The 23,743-nt window shown below is 45.3% G+C and overlaps 1 protein-coding gene across 1 annotated transcript in view; it reads left to right on the forward strand.

Annotated features, from left to right (window-relative positions):
- TMEM241 (transmembrane protein 241) overlaps positions 1–23,743 on the forward strand; it is a 106,486-nt gene that overhangs the window by 75,540 nt on the left and 7,203 nt on the right. Inside the window, 3 exon segments of the mRNA XM_030842659.2 lie at positions 18,186–18,250; positions 18,444–18,484; positions 18,487–18,519. Of these exon segments, the coding sequence (XP_030698519.2) occupies positions 18,186–18,250; positions 18,444–18,484; positions 18,487–18,519 (139 nt within the window).

Raw genomic sequence — 23,743 nt, forward strand, 5'->3', positions numbered from 1 at the left:
TTAGTCAACTATGTGGCAGGAAAGGTTTTTTTCAGTCAATAATGAATTGCCTGATACCATGTAAACTAGCGTTAGATTGTGTTCGTAATTTTATTTGATTGTTTCTGTGCATATCTGGGTGGTTTTGGGGGGTAGATTATGAGGGGAACAGGCTCTCTCTGTCTACATTTCCACATCTGTCTTCTTGTCATGTGACTTCTGGGGGTGCCCTGGGGGATACAAAGAGACACCTCTCCTTCAGTTATTTGGAATGAACTCCTTTTCTAACTTCTCGAATGTTCTAGCTATCTGTGAAGGACGAAACATATAAAGTGTACTCCAGCAAAAGGGGAAATCGAGTAATTGCCAAAACCTTCTCTCCCAAAGTGTTGAGCTCCCAAATCCTAACTTTTAAAATTAATTAATTAAATCTTTTGGCTGCGTTGGGTCTTCGTTGCTGCGCGCGGGCTTTCTCTAGCTGCGGCAAGCGGGGTCTACTCTTTGTTGCAGTGTGCGGGCTTCTCACTGCGGTGGCTTCTCTTGCTGCGGAGCACGGGCTCTAGACACGTGGGCTTCAGTAGTTGTGGCTCGTGGGCTCTAGAGCACAGGCTCCGTAGTTGTGGCTCACAGGCTTAGTTGCTCCGCGGCATGTGGGATCTTCCCGGACCAGACATCAAACCCGTGCCCCCTGCATTGGCAGGCGGATTCCTAACCACTGAGCCACCAGGGAAGTCTCCCAAATCCTAACGTTTTAAGGGTGCACAGAGAGAAGTAAAAAGCTCTGAATGGTGTGGTCAAATGGCAGCAAACACCCGGCAATTTGGAATAGCAGTGCTGACACTGCTTACAGTAGGATTTCTAAGGTGGGAATGCAAGGCCTGAGGTTGTGAGGACATCTCTTACTCTCACTTGAAGGGAAAAACCAGCCCAGTTCTGAGCCCAGTGAACTGGTGCTTTTTCCACTGAAATATCCCTGCTCTGACATCTAGGTTGAGCTACGCTGTGTGAACCACTTGGATCCAATCAAGTCCTGCCGTTATCTTTTGTGAAGCCAGTCAGTTACTCTTATTTTCATGTTATCCTTGGGTGGTTGACTGTTCACCCTAAGAATTACACAATGCATGACTCCGTTTCAGTACTCATGCTTCTTTTTTTTTGCGGTACGCGGGCCTCTCACTGCTGTGGCCTCTCCTGTTGCGGAGCACAGGCTCCAGACGCACAGGCTCAGCGGCCATGCCTCACGGACCCAGCCGCTCCGCGGCATGTGGGATCTTCCTGGACCGGGGCACGAACCCGTATCCCCTGCATCGGCAGGCGGACTCTCAACCACTGCGCCACCAGGGAAGCCCCTTATGCTTCTTATGAGGGTTTTCTTTTCCCTGAAAAAAATTTTTTCAAGTTACTTTATAAGAAAATGTATATTCAGCACGTTTATTCAGCAGAGATTTATAGAGTGACCTGTCATATTCCAGGCTAAGAAGCTGCAACAGCAGAGAGTAGTGACGAATAGCCCCACATTTTGGAGACAGAGAGAGCTGGATAAGAATCCCACTCTCCAGCAGTGTAACTTTAAAAAGATTCCTTTGCCTCTGTATGTATCCATTTTATCATATGTAAAATGGGAGTAACTGTATAACTTCACAGAAATATTGCAGGAATTCTATGAAGTAATGTATGTTGCGCAGTTAATGTTTGTTCATGTTAATTGAAAAGAATGAGCTTTTCCCTTGCAGATGGAGGAACGTTTGAAGCGCTCTTTGTATTTGGCTACAATTTGAGAACTTCTGACCTGTAGTTAGAGAACCTTTGCTTCTGCTTTGCTCCATTTTGTCATTCTAGTGTCAAGAGGAATTTAAAATTACTGGATTCAAGTGGCACCATGGGTTTTAAAGTTCTTTTTTCAATTTTTCAAGTAATTCGGGGAACCTAATTTATCATTTGATGGAATATTTTGGAAGTCACAGGTGTTTATTTTAAAAAAAAAAAGGAAAAGAAGAAGGATCAATCCTAAAGATTGTTGGATGAGTCTTAAGTAGTGGAATGCAGCTTACAGTCTGTGCCAGGTTGGTTGTAAGAGAATGGGGATTTGAGACAGAAGTGGTTTTAAATCTGATGTGGAACCACACACACACCACCCGCCCCAACCCAGGACGGCTAAAATGAAAGAGGCTGACAATACCAAGTGTGGGTGAGGGTGTGGCATAACGTTTCTGGTTTAGAAAGCACTAAAGCTAAATAAGGTTTGTTATAACTGAGCAACCCCACTCCTGGTGTACACTCAATTGAAAAATGAAGACGTATGCCCACAAGACATGTTCAGTGGTATGGAATTAGAGGCGATGGTTGCATGACTGTGACTATACTAAAGAAGCTATGAATTGTACGCTTTAACAGGGTGAATTTTATAGTATGTGCACTCTATTTCAGTAAGACTGTTATTTTTTTTAAATCCATGATAGGAATATCCACAGTAGTTTTACTCATGACAGCCCCAAACTGAGGAAATAGACCATACATCAAACAAGGAGAAATAAAGTTTGATCTCTCCATACAGTAGAATAGTAGACTGCAGTAAAAAAGAGCCTACAGCCACATAGGTGATTCAGATGTATTGATTGGGAAGGAACCTAGGTTCCTTCTCTGGTGGTGGTTACATGGGTGTTTCAAGGTGTAAACATTCAACAAGCCCTACACTTGAAATTCAAGCTCGTCGTGCATTTTACTGTATTTATGTTATAATTCAGTTTTTATTTTATTTATTTATTTTTTTGCGGTACGCGGGCCTCTCACTGTCGTGGCCTCTCCCGTTGCGGAGCACAGGCTCCGGACGCGCAGACTCAGCGGCCATGGCTCACGGGCCCAGCCGCTCCGCGGCACGTGGGATCTTCCCGGACCGGGGCACGAACCCGCGTCCCCTGCATCGGCAGGCGGACTCTCAAGCACTGCGCCACCAGGGAAGCCCATAATTCAGTTTTAAAAATCCGATGTGGGTGCTGCAGTGGTGCCATCCTCAGAAAGCACAGCTGAGCCTCCTCTCCTGCTGGTCCCTGGGAAGCCCAGGTGTTGGGTCCAGCAGACCCTCCCACCTCTGGCTTTGACCCTGTCTTTGCACTGCAGACGGTCTGGGCTTTCACTTACTGGGGAAAGTGAAGAACCCACAGAGTGGTGCCTCAGTCTTCTGGGCGCCGGCCACCAGTTCTCTTGAATGTCATGGTTGGAGAGGGTTTCTAATCAATATTCAGCTCAGTGCCAATGTAAAGAAAGTGAGCTCAGGCTTCCTGGTAGCGTTGCAGAAGTATTTATTGGTCTGCTTCTGCTCCACAGGCTTTACCGTTTCTTCAGAGAAAAGCAGCCTCTGCTGAGCTGTCTCCTTGCTGGAGGCGGGCGGGGCTCCTGGCTGCACCGCCAGCTCCCTGCACTCAGACTTTCTGCTTCCTGTAATGGAACCCAGGCGAGGACCGTGGTGCAGATTTCTCTATTCTCAGCTTCCTAAATTGTACACGGGGTGTACCTTGTAAATGGCATGGGAACAAGACAAGACATTTTCTTCCCTCTGGGTCACTACACTGGGCCTCACTGTGGCAGTTGACAGGTTTCTGTGCTTTTTTGAAACATATATTTGAATGTCTGTAACGATGTTTTCAGTTTAAACTTCGGAGACAGACTGACATTAAATGGCTTCTCCCAAGCAGTCCGTTTGCCTGCATCTTAGGGACACCCCTTGTGTGACTGACCATATGGACCTTCACGGCTGTGGCTACAGCCAAACTCCTGAGCTGCTTCCTCCCCTGCTACGTGTAGTCCCCTCCCCACTGCGTCAGTAGACATCTCTGGCGTGGACTTGGGGTCATAGCCTCATCTCTGCCTCCCTGTCTTTGTTTTCCCCCATCTTCATCTCTCTTATCTACTTCCTACAGATGTTTTAAGTCTATAAAGATTGTCTTTTTAAGCTTCTTGAAAATTCTCACTGGAACAAGGAATGAATAAAATTCCCCCATCCCTTTCAAAGAAAAGGTGTAAGTGAGAGAATAAAATTCAGTCCCTGAGAAATAACTTTATAGATGATTCCTTTGTCTTAGGGAGGGGGAAACTGAAATCTAGAGAGGGGAACGGCCAGCCTGAGGTTAGTCAGTGAGTTCGTGACACAGCAAGGGGACACTGGGGACTCTCAGAGTGCTGGCCCACTGCTCTCCCACGGACACGGCACAAGAACAGATTGGGATGAGCTCTTTTGAAGTCCAAGTCCAGACATGCTACACGCCCAGTCGTCCTGGACCCAGCTGCCCACGGTCTTTAAGGGAATAGGATTCCCATGGGAGTTTTTTCAATACCTTGCCGGGAAAAAGCAGTTTCCAGCTACTGGTTTTTTCTTTCTCTTCAGGTTTCCTTCAGCTTTAATGGTGGCCTCCACCCAACTCACACTTTGCATTTTCCGATAATACCCAGTGGCTTAGCGTCTGTGAGTTTGTTCATGCTGTTCCTTCTACGTAGAAAGCCCTTTTCACCCTTCCTCACCTGGTAATTCTTATCTGTCCTTCAAGATTAGCTCAGGCATCATCTCGATGTGGGCTTGTTCCTGCAACACTGAGTATACCCATGTCTTAGCACTTATCATATGGTATTGAAATTATTTGCTTAGTAACCTCTGGAAGTAGCTAACCTAGAATGGGGTGCTGGGGGCAGGTTCTTGCCTTTCATTTTTGCCTCTCTAATTCCTAGCGAGGGGCTCAGTGAAGGGAATTTGGCCTTAGTGTCCTTCCAGCAATAACTCAAAGCCCTTTTCCTTTTTCACTTCTAATTCAGTGAAAGCTTCTTCCTAAACAGTTTGTTGTTTTTTTAGCTTTCCTTTTGTAAACTCTCCAAAAGAGCAAGGAATTATGTCTTAGCTTGGGCTGCCATAACAAAATGTCATAGATTGGGTGGCTTAAACAACAGACGTTTATTTCTCACAGTTCTGGAGGCTGGGAAGTCCAAGATTAAGGTGCCAGCAGGGTTGGTGTCTGGAAGAAGCTCTCTTCTTGGGTAGCAGGTGGTTGTCTTCAGCTGTGTCTTTGCATGGCAGAGAGAGGGCACAAGCTCTCTGACCTCTTCTGTAAGGTCACTAATCCCATCATGAGGACCCGACCCTTATGACTTCATCTAACCCTAATTACCTTCCAAAGGACCCATCTCCAAATACCATAATATTGGAGGTTAGGGCTTCAGTATATGGATTTAGGGTGGAGGAGGGGCATATAATTCAGTCCATAGCAAAAGAGTGCACAGGTGACCCACTGACGTTTTGCAGTGAGTGCCAAGAGTTGTGTAACAAGAACTAGAAAGGGGCTCCCCTGGCAGTGCAGTGGTTGAGAGTCCACCTGCCGATGCAGGGGACACGGGTTCGTGCTCCGGTCCGGGAAGGTCCCACATGCCGCGGAGCAGCTGGGCCCGTGAGCCATGGCCGCTGAGCCTGTGCGTCCGGAGCCTGTGCTCCGCAACGGGAGAGGCCACAACAGTGAGAGGCCCGCGTACCGCAAAAAAAAAAAAAAAGAGCTAGAAAGTCTTCATGGTTTGTGTAAATCCCTCAAGTGGAACTGAGCTGGTAGAGTGAGTCTTGTGCAAGCTTTGTACATTTCTAAGGAGTTCTCACTCTCTGGTCATGTAAAACTGGGTGTGACTAGACCTGGAGCTGGGATATAGCCCTCGACATCATAGGCTCACTTCTCCCAACTGATATTTCATCAGGAATTGTTGGGATTAAGGAAGAAGGCAGGTTAGAAGTAGCAAAAAGGGTTTTGCCAAATGAGCACCACATTTCCTGTCTTTAAGCAGGTCTTGTTGTATATCTTTTGGCAAATCTATTCCTTCACCTCCATTATTACTAAGTATAACAATAACGTGAATTGCAGTTGTTGTTAAATGGAGATTAAAAAAATCCTCATGACCTTGGAGTAAGTATAATTATGGTGCTTTTATTTAAAGCTCCTTTGAGTTAAATTCACTTCATTTCTAAAAATAGACTGCAGAGATTAGATCTATTCTTTGAGAGGATCAAAATAACTTAGAATATAAAAACGCCTTAGCTGCATGCTCCTCCTTTCCAGAAGCACAGAGTACTGCTTAGCTGGGAGACTGATAGAACTTTTTAATCAACAAGGCGAAGTTTGAAAAATAACTTTGGCAGAAATCCATCATTCTAAAAGTAAGTCTGTCAGTAAGTGAGTACATTTGCTGAATAAAATGAGACTGAAAAAGTTGAGAAAAAGTACTAGACTGAAGAATCTATTAATACTATACCAGGCTGTCACTGAATTGAATTTGAAGGAAAATTAGAGTAGTCTCAAATTCTCCATTTGTCTTTGACGATCGGATGTTCTGAGTATGTCTACATTATTTTGCTCTTTGTAGTTCTTGGCAAAGGAGCAATACTTGGCAAATTATAGCCCCTTTATTCAAAGAAATTGTAGTATGTTATAGAAAATAAAACAAACAGAAACAAAACAAAACACAAAACCCAACCAAATCAGGTATTTTAGGATGAACTGAAGTGGAATGCCCAGAGAGATAGGCGAAAGGAGGAAGCCCCCCCAGAGGTACCAGGGAACACTGCTTCAGCAGACATGATTTAATATGGCCTCTTGAGAAATGTGAGTACTAAAGAGAAAAGTCTGACACTCAACCCTTTCTGAGGGAGAGCCAACACTTTCTGCACTGCTGATCCAGGAAGATCGCAAGTCCAAGATAAAAGGTCCAAAGGTCACAGATTTCTGAAGCTGGAACCAAGGGATCAGTGTCAGATGGCATAAAAGACACACGGGTCTTTTCAGCCTACAGCATGTGTTAAAGGGTTCAGAGTTCTGGTACTTGAACTCTTCTACCCACTTCTCCCTTCTTGGTATATGGACTAAGAACATATGGACAAAGAATAGTAGGCAAGTGGGAAACAAAGTTGAGTTGAAAAACTCAACCTTAGTTTAGAGACTTAAGGCTTTCTGCTCCCTATAGGAGGCATGGCTTCCTCTCCGTCCTCCACTCCCACCCCCCAACAGGTGAAGACAGGGTAAAGAAAATTTTATTGCATGGATTCAAGAGAAGAAATAAACCATGTGGAGTCTGGATTCTTGCCTTTAAAACACTGGAATCCCACTAACTAGTGTAATGAGCCTCATTAAGTGTACAATCAGATGAGTGATTCTTCCCATTAGAGTGAACTTGGAAGAGACGGAAAGGATGGAAAGTAGAAGAGTTTCCTCCCCCCAGCAGGGAGAATTGTGAGGAAAGGAAACTGTATGTTCCTCTCACCTCCAGTCTGCCTTATTAATCATCATCGGTTGCATCATATCTGAATCTCTGTGTCTGAAGAGAAAGAGACTGTGTCCTTAAGAAAGTCCTGTTGCCCTCGGCTGATATATACAAGATCCTAGGCTATGATGAAAATACAAAGCTAATTTAAATTGTAATGATGAGTTAATAAGATTGTCACTGATCAGGAAGATGTTCAGAATAAATCAAATACAGCCTCCCCACCTTGCCTCACCATGATGACATCCAAGGTGGCTCTAGGGAAATAGTGGTCAGCCAAATCTGGTTTGAAAACCAGTGTCTTACCATCTCTCTATGTCTTAGTTTTCTCATCTGTATAGTAAACGGAAATCCTCTACTTCAGAGTAGACTGTTGTACATTGTGACAGGCCAACATTCAGTTGAAACAACTAGGGGAAAAACAAGTAAATTGCAAAAATCATATTTTTAAAGAAATCAGAGATCTGTGAAAGCAATGAGAACTAAATTAAATAAATTTCCAAAGAAGGAAGAACCTTCCTAGGTATACTGAGTGACACAGGCTATTTTCTTCATGGGGTTGGGGGGAGGTGAAGGATATTTGCTGATTCTGGGTGTGGCCTAAGGATCTGACTTTGTCCAAGAAAAGGAAATATTCTGTGGGAAAGAGAAACTAGCAGAGCTTTTGGCAGTCATGTGGAACTGGCTTGATGGATTGGAAACTAGAGGAGCCCCAAAGGCAAGTCCAGTATTCCCAGGAGACGTTTGCTGAACTCTGGAGCAGTTCTGGAGGCTGCTGGTTGGCCCAGAAAGGCAAAGCAAAAGCTCATAATCTTGGGGGTACTTAGGAGACAAAATCTTGCTAAAAAGAGGAGCCTGAAGCAAATATACAGTGACTCTTCTCCTGAAGACTGTTGCCAGATTTTGAATCTACATGGGATGGGAAGCTAAAAAGCTAAGGTCAAAATTTCTGAAAGGCAGAACTTATAGGAATGAGAAGTTAGAGATCTACCAGTCTCTTACACACAAGTCTGGAAGGGCCATACCTGAAGAACTAGATAAAGTAGAGGTGGACTAAGCCTTACTAGAGCTATAGCCCATCTCTGATTCACTCAATCCCTGATTATAGTTCTTTTACATGCAGTGTTCAACATAATGAAGTTGTAGACATGTTAAGAGGCAGGGAAACATGACTGATAATTAAGTGGAAAAAATAATGAGAGCATGACCACAAATGATCTGGGTGTTGGAGCTAGTGATAACTTAAAAGTGACTATGAATAATATGTTAAAGAAAATAGTGGAAAAAATGAATTAAATGATGGGAGAAATTCAATGCAAAATTGGAATCTGTAAAAAAAAATCAGAGTTATTATTGAATGGAAAAAATATGTGTGAAATTAATAACTTAGTGGATGGGTCTAAGAGCAGACTGGACACAGTGTTACAGGGTTAGTGAAGCATAGAGAGGAAAAAAGAATGGAAAGAATAGAACAAAGTATAAGAGACATGGGGGAGATTGTCAAAATGTCTAATATATATGTACTTGGAATTCTAGAAGGTAAGGAGAGAAGCAGTATATGAAGGAATAATGGCTGAGAATTTTCTAACACTGCTGAAAGACATCAACCCACAGCTTCAAGAATCTCACCAAACCCCAAACTAAAAATACAAAGAAAAATAAGTATGCTTAGGCATATCCTAGTTAAAATGTTGAAAACCAAAGATAGAGAAAATCTTAAAAGTCAACCAGAGGAAAAAGACATTACCTTAAATTTTAAAAGTAACTGACATTTCAACTGAAACTATGAATACCAACAGACAATGGAATGACATCTTTAAAGTGCTGAAATTTAGGGAATAGATTAGATAATCTCAACACTCCATTCCTCTATTCCTACCTTAAAGAACTAGTCACCAGCCTCTTCAAAATTACTATGAATATGTTTGGAGAATTACTACTTGAGGTTTTCTAGACTTTTTCATTAAATATACATGCTTCTTTCATCTCCTAATTCTCAGATTTCTGTTGTCTTGTATTCATATCACATAGCATGATATTGGCTTCTAAAATTCACATTGGAAACTCATTATAAATCAAGTAGAGTAGTACTTAATTTGGATAGACAGATCATGTTCTAAAGTAGAATATAGATGTTTGAAGGTAGAATGAATGAATGGCTTTATAAAAAGGAAACTGTGATATAATGGTATGATTCATGTATAGTGAATCATTAGTTAAGGTGTTGGTTGGAATAGTGATTTAGAATTCCTTGCTACTCAAAATGTGGCTTTGACACCAAAAGCACAAGCAACAAAAGAAAAAAATAGATAAATTGGACTTCATCAAAATTATAAACTTTTGAGCTGCAAAGGACACCATCAAGAAAATGAAAAGACAACTCACAGACAAATCATATATCTGATAAGGGAGTTGTATCTAGAACACATAAAGAACTCTTAAAGCTCAATAGTAAAAAGATAACACAGTTTAAAAATGTACAAAGAGTCTGAAGAGACAATACTACAAAGTAGATAAGTAAATGGCCAGTAGGCCCGTGAAAAGATGTTCAGCAGCACTTGCCATTAGGGACATGCAAATCAAAACAACAGTGAGACGCCACCTCACTCCCACGAGGATGGCTATAATAAAAAAGACAAATAAGAACAAGGATGTGAAGACATTGAAACCCTCATCCACTGTGGTGGTAATGTAAAATGGTGTAATAAATGATTCCTGTGGTGAAGATGCTGATGATGATGGTAGTGATGATGTCTTATTTACCAGGTTCTGGCTTATTCATCAATGTTATAAAGTGGTTCTGTGAATTTTGGCAGTTTTGTAGATACTTTTACTGAAATTAAGAACACATCACTAGGGACTTCCCTGGTGGCGCAGTGGTTAAGAATCCGCCTGCCAATGCAGGGGACACGGGCTCGAGCCCTGGTCTGGGAAGATCCCACATGCCGCGGAGCAACTAAGCCTGTGCGCCACTACTGAACCTGCGCTCTAGAGCCCACGAGCCACAACTACTGAAGCCCGCACACCTAGAGCCTGTGCTCCACAACGAGAGAAGCCACCGCAATGAGAAGCCCGCACACCACCATGAAGAGTAGCCCCGGCTCGCAGCAACTGGAGAAAGCCCGCATGCAGCAGTGAAGACCCAACACAGCCAAAAATAAATAAATTAATTAATTTTTTTTAAAAAAGGGGGGCTTCCCTGGTGGCGCAGTGGTTGAGAGTCCACCTGCCGATGCAGGGGACACGGGTTCGTGCCCCGGTCCGGGAGGATCCCACATGCCACGGAGCGGCTGGGCCCGTGAGCCATGGCCGCTGAGCCTGCGCGTCCGGAGCCTGTGTTCCACAATGGGAAAGGCCACAGCAGTGAGAGGCCCCATATGAGAATTCCTAGGGAATTTTTTTTTAAATGCTGATACCTGGACCTTATTATAAGATATTCCAATTTCATTGATATGGGACAGGACTTTAGTTGTTTTTGTTTTTGTTTTCTAACTTCTCAGGAGATTCTGTTGTGCAGCTAGGGTTGAGAGCTACTGAGTCAAGTTGACATCTCCAGGGTTAAGCAGAGCTACCATTGAGGGTTAACTTGGAAGTGGAAAAGGAGGATTGGCACAGGAACCAGGAGACCTGGGTTTGAGTCTGCACTCCTCCCTTTTTGTGACTGTGTGCTTTGAGCAAGATATTTGACCTCAAGGAGCTTCAGTTTCTTCATCTGTAAAATGGGACAAAGCACCCTCCCCTCCTGTGGAGGGTTGTTGCGAGGAGCAGATGAATTCATACATGTGACACTGCTGAGCCTGACACCCGGGACATTTTTTGCCCTATTTATTTATTTTTTTATTTTTTGCGGTACACGGGCCTCTCACTGTTGTGGCCTCTCCCATTGCGGAGCACAGGCTCCGGACACGCAGGCCCAGCGGCCATGGCTCACGGGCCCAGCTGCTCCGCGGCATGTGGGACCCTCCCGGACCGGGGCACGAACCCGTGTTCCCTGCATCGGCAGGCGGACTCTCAACCACTGCGTCACCAGGGAAGCCCTGCCCTCTTTATTTTTAAAAAAAATTTTTGGTCATGCCGTGAGGCATGCAGGATCTTAGTTTCCCGGTCAGGGATTGAACCCGTGCCCCCTGCCTTGGGAGCATGGAGTCTCAACCACTGGACTGCCAGGGAAGTCCCTGACCTCTTTAAATTTTGGTTACTTTCTTCCCTTACCTTCCATGAACTAGATATTTATGTCACTTTTTTTCCCCTAATTTTGTTCTATTATTGCTTTTTCCATAAAATGTAGGAGTTTGTTAAAAGTCATCCGAGGTTTCTCTAGGTTTAGAATTTATCCTTTCTTCACGTGACCTTGATCTCTTTACGTTCCTCAGCTATATTCTCAGTCCTAGTGTACTTATGGTAAATGTCATTTTTTGATACCTGAAAAAGTAATGGCTCATTGTATATTTTAATGAAGTGATACCAAATGCTGTTAATAGCTCTGCCTGGAGTTTAGCATGATTTGTCTGTCATTAACTGATCCTGGAATAAATCATAGGATTGATATTGAATAAATTAATTCCATATTTTAAAAACACCAAACAGGGGCTTCCCTGGTGGTGCAGTGGTTAAGAATCTGCCTGCCAATGCAGGGGACGCAGGTTCGAGCCTTGGTCCGGGAAGATCCCACATCCCATGGAGCAACTAAGCCCGTGTGCCACAACTACTGATCCTGCGTTCTAGAGCTCGTGAGCCACAACTACTGAGCCTGCATGGCACAACTACTGAAGCCCACGTGCCTAGAGCCCGTGCTCCGCAACAAGACAAGCCACCACAATGAGAAGCCTGCGCACCGCAATGAAGAGTAGCCCCCGCTCGCTGCAACTAGAGAAAGCCTGTGCACGGCAATGAAGATCCAATGCAGCCCCCCAAAATAAATAAATAAATAAAACACCAGACAGAGTTCTCAGCCTTAGCTGTGGTTTCTGTCTAGTGGATTTGGCATAGTTTCTTTGGTCCTAGGCGAGAAAGACAGCCTGTTCTGAGATTATACATTTTTATTAGATTTACTCTTTAACCTAAAAGAAAGGCTGGGTTGGTTACATTCATATGTGAATCTGAAACACAGATGGACTCCAGGACAGTCTGACATGTGCCTCTACAGCCTGTGAGAAAGCTGGAGTTCACCTTTCCCTGGAGATGTGGCAGTACCATCTGGCCAGTGCTGGAGTTGGATGGTGTGGAGCAGAACACCTCACATTTTAGTGTGCGTGCATATCACCAGGGGTCTGTTCCACTGGAGATGTTACTCAGTCGGTCTGGGATGGAGCCTGAGATCCTGCATTTCCTGCAAGCTCCCAGATGGTTTCGATGGCAAGGGTATAGAAGACAGCTGTTCTTCTGTCTGCCCAGCACTTTCCCTACCTTCCTCCAGGGAAACCTTCCTTCCTCCATTCCAACCACGAAGTTCAAGGGTGAGCTTCCATGTTCTTACATTACTCTGTTTCCCAGGCCACAGTCAATTGGTTCAGGGACCAATCAGAATCTTCCCTGGCATTTTTGGACTTGGAACCAGAGAGCCAGTCTCAGCTCTTCTCTGTGGAGCCCCATGGAGGTAATTGGTCCAAGAAGCACAGACGAGGGACAGAGAGATTGCCCCCAGGGTTCTCAGGTCTGGGTTCCAATGTCCCTAATATACGAAAAGTGATTTAAAAATAAACAACACTGTGACCTTTGGGGTTATGTTACCAGCTCTGACGATACAGTGCATTTGTGTAAACTGTTTCAGGCACTTACTGTATGCAAGTCTCTGTTGCCGGGCCCCGAACATACAGAGATGAATAGCTCACCTCCAGTGTGGGGAGACCACCATTTCAGTAGAATTTGATGTGTGCAATGGTAAGGGGTTACGGAAGCCCCTAGAAGAAACTTCTGATCCACTCAGGAAAAGTTTTAGAAATGGATTTTCAAAAGGTGAATAGGGATTGTTTGAGGAGGCCTGTGAAATTATTCCAGGTAGAGAAAACTTGCTGAGCAAAGGCAAGATGATGGGATGAAACAGGGTTTGAAAACCTGTAACCAGTTTACGTGGGAGGTGCATGGCTGAAACCGGGGCAGTTACGGTGAAGGGCCTTGTATCCACGCTGCCATTGACCACTTTTTCCTTATGTCCTATGTACTTCAACAACAACAACAGTAACATCAAAACAATAACAAACAGCAAAGCTAAATCTCTGCTTCTCTTCCAAATACACGACTCTCTGGCGGGTTCCCATCAACAACTGTTCCTCTTTATTTTCCCTTAAACAAACAGGAAATTTGTCTCAGGATCGAAATGAATGTTTAAAAAACAAACCTGATCTGCTTTAAATACTAAAATCTGTTTAAATAACACAGAGGTTGTGACATCCATTGACAAATCCAGGAAGTTCAAAGCCCCGCGGTTGACACAATGTATTGAGTTCTGCTGTTGTTGGCAGCCCAAACCGTGGCAGGTCCTGGTGTTTGTCATTCAGGTCCTCATGTGCGCAAGGCAGACATTCCTCAGACCACAGGGCTCTTTCTTCTTTGGGGAAACATTTGTATTTCTTTTTTTTTTTTTTTTAAATGCTTTTTGAAAGCAAGAACAACGATTGACAGTGACGGCTGCTACTTCCATCTCCTGAATGGCAAGCCCCAAGAGTAACTTGGAGTCTTTCTCGTGGGCAGATTTTAGCCGTTTTAAAGGTTAGGAAAAAAAGTTTATGCTTTTACTGACATTCATCAACCTAAATTGAAAGTCTGTACCCAGTAAACACTAATTTCCCACCCCTCCCGGGCCCTGGTAACACCCATTCTACCTTCTATCTCTGTGAGTTTGGCTGTTCCAAGTGCTTCACATAAGTGGGATCATACAGTATTCGTCCATCTGCGTCCGGCTTATTTCACTGAGCATAATGTCGTCCAGCTTCACCCGTGTTATAGCATATGTCAGAATTTCTTTCCTCTTTAAGGCTGAATAATATTCCATTGTGTGTGTGTGTGTATATATATATATATCACGTTTTGCTTACTCGTTCATCCATGGATGGGAACTTGGGTTGCTTCCAAGTTTTAGCTATTGTGAATAATGCTGCTCTGAACATGGGCTTGCAGATATCTGAGTCCCTGCTTTTAGTGGACTCTTATTTTCAAAAAAGCTGCATGGAGCTCATGTGGGGCCTTTCTGGCTGTGAGAGAAGGCTGACCTGGGAGTCAGGGCCTTGACTCCACTGCTCCCTGCCGTGAAGTCGCCGGGGCCTGGAGCAAGTCACACACCATCTCTGGGTCACCGTTTCCCCACCTCTGAGCTTAGGGAGTCGGTTGCACCTCCCGAATTCTGCCCCCAGGTGCCCTTGCATGGGACATTCTGTACCCAGACCTGCACAGTCAGCGGTGAAGGTGAAAGATCGGTTCACCTGGCTTCCGTTTGTTCCTCGGTGGAGTTAGAAGTGGAGTGGACTCTTAGCACGAGCAGATTTGCCATTCACACACTTCCCAGTGTTTTTGAGCAGCCCTGATGGCCCATGGCATATGGAAATCTGTTGCTTTGCTGGGGCATGACCTTGAAGCTCATACAGGCTGAGATGGATGTGTGGGTGCATGTCACTTAGTGGGTGAGTCGGGCTGGACACCTGCCCAGGGTCCACCCCTCAGTGGGGTGTTGTCAGCTGCTACTCACCCCTTCTTACACTGTGACTTTTGTGACGTGGTAGAACTTTGGTGACTGTGTGTGTGTGTGTGTGTGTGTGAGCGAGAGAGAGAGAGAGACACACACACACACACACACACACACACGGGGCGGGGGGGAAGAGGGTGATGGGAAATGCTTCTAAAAGATCTGACCGCTGGGGCTGGTGATGGAGGTAAAAGAAAGCAGAGAAGCCTAAGGAACTGAGGGTCCTTCTGGAAATTGATTAAAAAGTGACCCATCTGCCTCCCCAGTAGCTCTACAGAATAAACAAGTTCACTATAAATTCCCTGCAGAAAGAAGACAAACCTTCTTGTGAAATTTCACTGAGTGTCTCAGCCAGCAGAAGATTTGCTCATTGAGAGAGAAAAATTTAGAGAAGTTTGAAAGAGGGGCCCAGGAGAAAGGCAGGAGACCATGCAGACGTTTCCAGGAAGCGGCAGATGGAAAGGCACCAGTCTGGCTATAAACCAACCTTATTTTCAAGTAAGGGCTGGTTTGAAAATTCTCAGAGGTATTTTTCTTGGCAAAAGGTGCAGTTAATAGGAACAAGCAGGCCAGCTGTCTATCTCATGGAAGACGAGATTCCTCCTAAGCTGAAGAAACTCGTGGAGGAACAGAGCCACAAGCCCTCAGCTGTGACTCTTGCAGGGCATGTGGGAGGGGATGGTTCCACAAAGGAGACTAAAGTCATATGAAAAAAGCCATCAGAGAAGACAGTTAGAGGAGGCCATGTATGTGTATGTATATCAAATCATCACGTTGGGCAATTTAGATAGATACAATTACATTTGTCAACTATTCCTCAGTAAAGTTGGAAAAAAAGAAAAAAGCTGGTAAAAGGGCAAAGGAGATGAAGACAATGGTGAAGAGTTAAGAAAGGCTTCAGAAACGTTATGAGTTGTTCCGTTAACACCAGACTGCCATCACTAACCTCCGTCAGCAGAATGGAGGCCTTTTCAGCAATTCCAAGAAATAAATCTCTGTTGGCACCACCCTAGGAAATGTCCAAGAAGTTGCAAAAGTAAAGAGGGATTAATGAGATTAACTTTGGTTAAGACTAAGGAAGGAAAGGAAAAAAAAAAGTAAGAGAAAATGACAAAAGTAAGAACAAAAGGGAAGGTGATAGGGACTTCCCTGGTGGCGCAGTGGTTAAGAATCTGCCTGCCAATACGGGGGACATGGGTTCGAGCCCTGGTCTGGGAAGATCCCACATGCCGCAGAGCAACTAAGCCCGTGTGCCGTAACCACTGAGCCTGCGCTCTAGAGCCTGCGAGCCACAACTACTGAGCTTGTGCACCACAACTACTGAAGCCCGCACGCCTAGAGCCCGTGCTGCACAACAAGAGAAGCCACCACAATGAGAAGCCCGCTCATCGCAATGAAGAGTGGCCCCCGCTCGCCACAACTAGAGAAAGCCCACGTGCAGCAACGAAGACCCAACGCAGCCAAAAGTAAATAAATAAATAAATTTATTTTAAATAAAGGGAAGGTGATAAAAATGGGCACAAATGAGATAAAATAATATTTCTCCAAACTGCTAAATGTTAATGAGTGGAAAACATAGATGAAAAACATTTTTGGAAAAAATGAAAATGAGAAACTTGAATCCAGGAGAAAGAGAAGACTTGCTTATGATTAAAGCCCAGCCCAACTAGAAGCTCCAGGTCCAGAGGCAGGCAGTCAGGTCAGAGTAGAGACCACAGTAAAGACCATCTTTATCCTTTATAGGAAAAGAAGCAGGGAAGCTGATGAATTATTCATGTGGTTTGTATAACCGTGTTTCCAAAACCAGACAATTGCATTGCAAAATAATAAAATTTTAGGCCCACTTCATTTATGACCATAGATACAAAAGTCCTAAATATAAAATGCCAAATAAGAAGAGGGCAGGGTGGGGGAAGAAGAGCTGCTCTTTAAGATAAAAGCTCTTTAAGATAAAAGCCACCGCTCCGTTTTCACTTTGAGAAATCCGTTTCCTCTTGTCCTTTGCTTTCTACTTTGCAACTGTCTCTCTGACCTTGTTGCCGCTTCTTTTTTGTTCCTGAAGACACCATAGGTCTTTTTCGTTATCAAGGTTTTTGCTGCAAATTAAGCAAGGAAAGCAAACAGAAAATGACCTGAAATGAATAAACTACCACAAAGGTTCTAAGAGCTCACGGAGTTTCTGTACTGAATGTTCCTGGTTTATGTTTCCAGACTTCTTTTTGAGATGGTAAATGAATGAAGATGAGACCCATTAAACACACTCCCTCCTTCTGACCATCTGCTTGTTGCCTTGTTCCCGGCTTCGGACCTGAAGAGGCCTCCAAGACCGGACATGACGTCCCCTTGAGTGACATGGCAGTTGACATCTCTGAGGGCATCCATCCTGCATGACCCATCCCGATACGGCTTCTTACTTCTTCTCATTGCAAGGAAGCAAGTCCTTAGGGTGACCTTCCTCATGGAAGCCGTTTTGTATTCCAGAATGCAGAATTCTGGGAAAAAACATCTTTCCTGAGCAGACATTCCAAAGTTGGGTCTTTGATTCTCAAAACTTTTTGTGCCGACATTTAGAGGCACCGCTGGAGGCTGAGTCCTGTTACTGCCATTCCTAAGAGACTTTTATGTAATTTCTAGCTCTGAGAGATGTGGACTAACCTCTTCCCTCTCCTGTGGCTTCTAGATGTTTGCAAGTAATTAATTAATGATTTCATTGCTCCCTCCCTTAGGAAGTACCTGGTTTCTTACAATGTGTGTCACGGGCCAGAAAGACAGGGGCATTAGGGCAGGGCGAGAGACGGTGTGTTAGCAAAGGCAGGTTGACAGCTAGGTTTTTAGCTGGAGGATCTGGGAACAGGTGAATGAGTACTTCTGACCCTGAGGATGCTTTTTGCACAGCTGAGACAAGATGGAAACAGGGATTCTTGCTATGCCCCTGCCCAGGGGAGAGACGAGTTTGGATGTTGGCTTCCAAACTCCTCCTTTGAAGAGTTTGGAAGTTAAATGTTTCTTTGAAGATTCTCACCTCAGAATAGGCTAGAACTTAGCATTTTCCGCTAAATACAGGGATATTTGGGAAAGGTAATTAGGGGGACTGGGAAGTATTTGGGGCAAAAAGTCATGAAGTGGGAAGGCATGGCTGACGTCTGGGATCTGAACTAGTACCAACTAAGCTTGTGAAGAATGGCTTTGGAGAAGGTTGCCGAGGGCCTGCTGCTCTGATGACCTTTTGTTGAAATGATTTCTGCAGGTGATCACGGCTGGTTTATCGATATTGCTGTTTGATATGATCCTGACCAGGGCCACCGTGGGATGGTAAGTCTTTTGCATAGAGAGAGGAGAAGAAAATTCGTTGTTTGTGTTTCCTTGGGATACTAATATTTGCTCTCAAATGTTGAAGAAAGGGTGTGTGTTTGGGTATATATTTTATTGACATATAAATATACATTCAGAAGAGTGCATCTATCATGAATATTTTCACAAACTGAATATACCACACCTGCTATAGCCAGCATCCGGGGCAGGAACCAGAGCGTCAACGGTACACCTTCAGCCACTCATCCACACGAGAGCAACCACTCTAGGTGAGCCACTAATTATGCGTGCATATAACTTTAACTATGTTTGTGTTTTTGCCTTTGACCCTTCCATTCATTTTCTCCTAGTCAAGTTCCAGATCATCTTTGTTTAGAACGCACCCATCCATTCGCTTAAAGACAGCACTGCCTCTCCCTCCCGTATTTGAGCAGAGACCTGAAGGAAGTGGGGGAGCGAGCCCTGGGGACCCTGGGGGAAGCAGCAAGTGCAAAGGCCCTGAGTGTGCTTGGTCTGCTCAAGGAGCAGTGTGGCCGGAACAGGTTGGTGGGGGAGAGTAGTAGGAGATGAGGCTGGTTGGTGGCTGACCATGTGGGGTCTTAAAGGCCATTGTAAGAGTGAGGGGGGAAGCGATCAGAGGATTCTGAGCAGAGGAGCCACTTGCTCCTAGGTTAAAAACACATTCCTCAGTCTGCCGTGTGGAAGATGGGCTGTAGGGTCCTACCTCCGAACGCTCTACACAGACTGCCGATCGGACAGCTGACGGAGTTAGGACTTTGATCCACTCCAGCTTGCTAGCATTCAAACCCGCTGATGTGATCATTACCAAGGGCTGTCGCTGTCATCTTCAGGGAAGATGAGGCGAGGTGGGGAGTGATGGTGAGTTTAAACTGTTAAGACTTCTGTTGCTCCTCTCATCAGTGGGCGTGCTTTATTTGGGGGGTATATACTTACGTATTTTAAAGCTACATAGTAACGGGTGCTATTTGTGAGACGTTTAAGACAATGCAGAAATGCATCGAGTAAAAAGTAAAGGCCTGTCATCCTCTGCTTCCACCGTCTCCACGTGCCAGAAGTCACACCAGTTTGATTCAACAGTGAGAACGATGCACTGTTTGGTCAGGATGTCCGCGCTGAGGGAGGTGGGCTCTATCGTCTGCCAAGTGAAACCACACCGACGGGTGCCTGTCGAGCAAGACGAGCCTCTCAGTCACCCGGGAATGGGTCAGTCCTTGCCAAGTCTTCGCCCAGCCTGCCGGCTGCTGGCCGGATGACCCACAGCTTTCCTCCCCTGTGACCACGGCTGCCTGCTGTCCGGCCTGAATCACTAATGCGGCACATTATGGAGGATAAGTCATATTTGTTGTTGCTACTTACTGGTCTCTTAACCTCTGTTTTAAAAAGGAAAAGAAGCTTAGGGCCACTTGAAGATAAAGCTTATTTCCATTCCACTTTGGATGCATTGTTTGGCAATCCCCCCCCCACCCCCGCCCCAAGAATGGCACTCCAAAATGGAATGGCAGACAAGTTTTGGAATAGGTTTTTCCATTTCTTTACCAGCATGATGGAAAGAAAAAGCATATTGTTGCTTAGCTTTGCTCAAATAAGGCATAGTTCTAGAAAATCCATATTTTTTCCCGTTCTGGGGCTGAGAGTAATTCTAAGGGTTGGTTCCTCCCACCCCCTCCCTCCACTTTTTTGCATTCATGTGCACATTGGACCTGCAGAATTGTCACCTGTTTGCTCAAAAGCCACAGTGCTGGTTGGTGGGGCCGGTACTCGTGCTCAGTGTGTCTAGGGCAGCCTCCCCTCTCCCAGGACGTCTTGCAAATAATCCCCTGCCTTGTGCCGTCATAGCCACACACACAAAAATGGTGTCATTTTTAAACATCAATATGAGGTTCTTGCAAGATAAATGTGAGGGTCAGGACCAGGCTCTGGGAATACCATGATGAGGAAGTCCAGGAGGTGACTTTGCATCTCATGTGGCTTTGGGCTGGGAGGGGTTGGTTCAATAAACAGATATTTCCTGGGGTTCTGTGTGCCAGGAACAGCTCTCGGATAAAAGTGTAAAGTCACTGCCCCTGGGATGTCTGTTATTGCTCATCTCCCTGCCTGAGGGCAGGTCTGCACCTAAACCATCCAGACTGACAGAAATGAATCTTTTTGCTCACGGCATTCGGTGAAAGCGATTTTCAACCCCTCTCAGGAGCCCCTAATGGGGCATTTCCTGCCCCAAGAAGAAAAATGGAAGGAAAAGAAAAATTAGGAAATACTCCCACACCCTCCTCTTCTTCCTCCTCCTTCTAGTCTCACCTCTTCCTTTGACTAATAATAACCATTTATTGAGCAACTACTATATTTCAGACATTTTTATATTAATATTATCTCATTAACTTTCACAACAACCCTCCAAGTTAGCCCCGTTTTAAAGATGAAGAAGCTGAAGTTCAGAGACATTTAACTGATTGTCCCAAGATTTTAGAGCTACTAGGTGATTGGACCAGGATTCAAACCCAGGTCTGTGTGTGTCCAACATCCCATAAACTTCACATACCTCCCTAGAAATGACGTGGGAAATGCCAAGGACTTAGCAGCAGCGTAGATAGTGTCTAGGTGGAAGCAGGTCATGGAGAGGTGGAAGAGACATTGGCCTAAATGTTTCTCTTCCCACCAGTCTGATCGTTTATAAAGAGCATCTAGATGATATGGCAGGAGTACAGAAGGAGCGTTACCCAGGACAAAACGGCTCTATTTCTTGTTCAGGGGCTGACACGGCGAACTAAGAATGTCCAGTGGAACATTTTTAGGAAAAAGATTTCATTGCCTTAGATTTCTTTTTTAAATTTATTTCTTTTATTTTTATTTTTTAGTTTTTGGCTGCGTTGGGTCTTCGTTGCTGCGTGGGCTTTCTCTAGTTGCGGCAAGTGGGGGGTACTCTTTGTTGCGGTGCTCGGGCTTCTCACTGCGGTGGCTTCTCTTGTTGTGGAGCACGGGCTCCAGGCTCATTGGCTCTAGAGCGCAGGCTCAGTAGCTGTGGCGCATGGGCTTAGTTGCTCTGCGGCATGTGGGATCTTCCCGGACCAGGGCTCGAACCCGTGCCCCTGCATCGGCAGGCGGACTCTTAACCACCGCGCCACCAGGGAAGTCCAGCCTTAGATTTTTAACACTAGAGGCTATAATTCTATCAATCAACTAACAATATTTATTGAGTGACTGCTGTATGCAAAGCACGTGGAAGTCATTAAGGAACATAAGACATCATCCAGCCCTCAAGGAGTTTTCGGGAGAAGAAGTCATAAAGATAATTTCTGCAGTAGGATAGTAACCGTTTGAATGCACAATGAATGTGAAGACTGGAGGAGAGAGAGAGGGTGGGGTGAGCTGGAGGGCCTTGGAACTGGCTTGAAACTGGACCTGATGCAGAAGGGAGAGGCTTAGTCAGACTGGGGGTGGAAGAGTATTTGGTCCCTCCAGCCCTGGGAGGACAGGGAAGGATGGAGGGGCAAGAGGTGCCAATGGTGAGACTTCGTGATTTGGAACCAGAGCTGGTGCTGGGGGGTAGGGAGCTGATCCTACACTCCCTCCTCCTTACTCTGCACGTGTCCTTCTGGGAAGGCAGGACACAAACGGGCAGGTTGACGTCCAAAAACCTAACTGCCAAGATATCCTGGTGCATCCTCAAGACTTCCCCCAATTTTCTGTATCTTACCCTTCATAGTGATCGTCTCAACTCTTGACAGTAATTTTCCTTCTTACAAATAAGCCTCATTGATCGTATTTTGTATACAATTTCAGAATGAATTAAAAAACAGCAGAAAAACAAAAAACACCCAGGTGTTGAACTGAGTGTGAGAAATGAGCCTGAGATGCTCTCCAGTGGGGAGGCCACGCTTAGTCTGAAGGTTCCAGCAGCCGTCTGTGCGTAGGCCATATCTCCAGGCTGTTCCACATCCTGTGGACTTCGTGGTACACCCTGAACAAGATGGAAAGAAGGGCTGTGTATACCCAAATCAAGGAAACAGCACGTGTGATTATTGCAAAAGGAACCTTGACTTTGGAATTTCCTGATTTTTGAGAACTCTCGAATTTAAGGATCCTGTGTTTTCAGCCTCAAAGAATTTTCCAACCACAAAGTGAACCGCCAGAAGAGGAATGTCAGACTGTGTTTCAGATTTCCTGTCTTTTGCACAGAGCTGATCTGCATTGTCCATAGACTGGGTGTGTTCAAGCTGTGACTGGGTGACCAGCTCGGATCCTGGGCAGGGATCCAAGGCCAGTCTCTGTCCTGTGGGAGCTTAGACTGATCAGAAGTGAGAAGGCAGGGCTGCAGGCCTGTTTTGTTTGGACCTACTGTGTTTGCCTGTATAATCATTGTTTCTTCTTTTTTGATTTTCAAATTTCAAATTACTCAGCATTTAGAAATCAGGTGATTTCCCTGTACAAGTCCAGATCTCCAGATTCTTTTGAAAATACGGAACAGCTGTTAAGTTGGGCCTGCACGTCCACACAGCAGCAGTCGCTGGAGTGGGTCGAGGCTGCCCGCTCAGTGGACACGGGCTCCGTGAGTGAGCGTAGCTGCCACCGCTGCAGTCTGGCTGAGGGCGGGGACCCCGCATCAGCCGATATCCTCGCCTGCATTTGCTTGTATGTTCATTCATTCTATAAGAAGTGCTTGCTGGGCTCTGAGGCTCCAGACACAGTCCAAGACCCCAGAGAGGTCACCCTCCAGGAGATGAGGGCCCATGTAATTAACTGTCCACCTTCGTGGGTGGGCAACAGCTTAGAGGCACAAAATAGCTCATTGTCTCAAGTAGGGTTTTTCGCCCGCAGCACTCTTGATGTTTTTGGGCCAGATAATTCTTTGCTGTGAGGGGCTGTCCTGTGTCCTGTAGGATTTTTAGCAGCAAACCTGAGCCTCACCTCACTAGATGCCAGTAGCACCCCCTCAACTGTAACAATGCAAAATGTCTCAGGACATTGCTAAAGGTCCCCTTAGGGACAGAATCGCCCCGGTTGGGAATCACGGATCTGAAGTTGTGAGTTGGTTAGTGGAAACATGCCATTTGAAATTTCAGCAAGATCTTAAGGAACTTGTTTATCTCCTAATTAGAGATTTGGATCAGCTCCAGGGTCAGGTCCTGGGCAGCCCTTGCTGCCCACTCTGTGTTCCACGATCAGCATGAACCACACGGCGTGACAGGTGTGCACTCCTTGCCCACCTGCTGGCTGAAGCTCCTCCAGGAAAGGAGCCACGTTTTGCTCACCTTTGCGTCTCTCCTTCCGGCACCGTTTGCTGAATCAACAGGTACTAGGCTTTGCAATCCTGTACCCAAGAAAAATGATAAGCCTAAGCCCCCAACATTGGTCAACTTTTAAAGCCTTTAATTAAAAGCAGCTGCTCTTGGGGACATCCCTGGTGGCACAGTGGTTAAGAATCCACCTGCCAGTGCGGGGGACATGGGTTTGAGCCCTGGTCCGGGAGGATTCCCC

The sequence above is a fragment of the Globicephala melas genome, chromosome 13 (assembly GCF_963455315.2).
Source record: "Globicephala melas chromosome 13, mGloMel1.2, whole genome shotgun sequence".
In the NCBI taxonomy this organism is placed as follows: Eukaryota; Metazoa; Chordata; class Mammalia; order Artiodactyla; family Delphinidae; genus Globicephala; species Globicephala melas.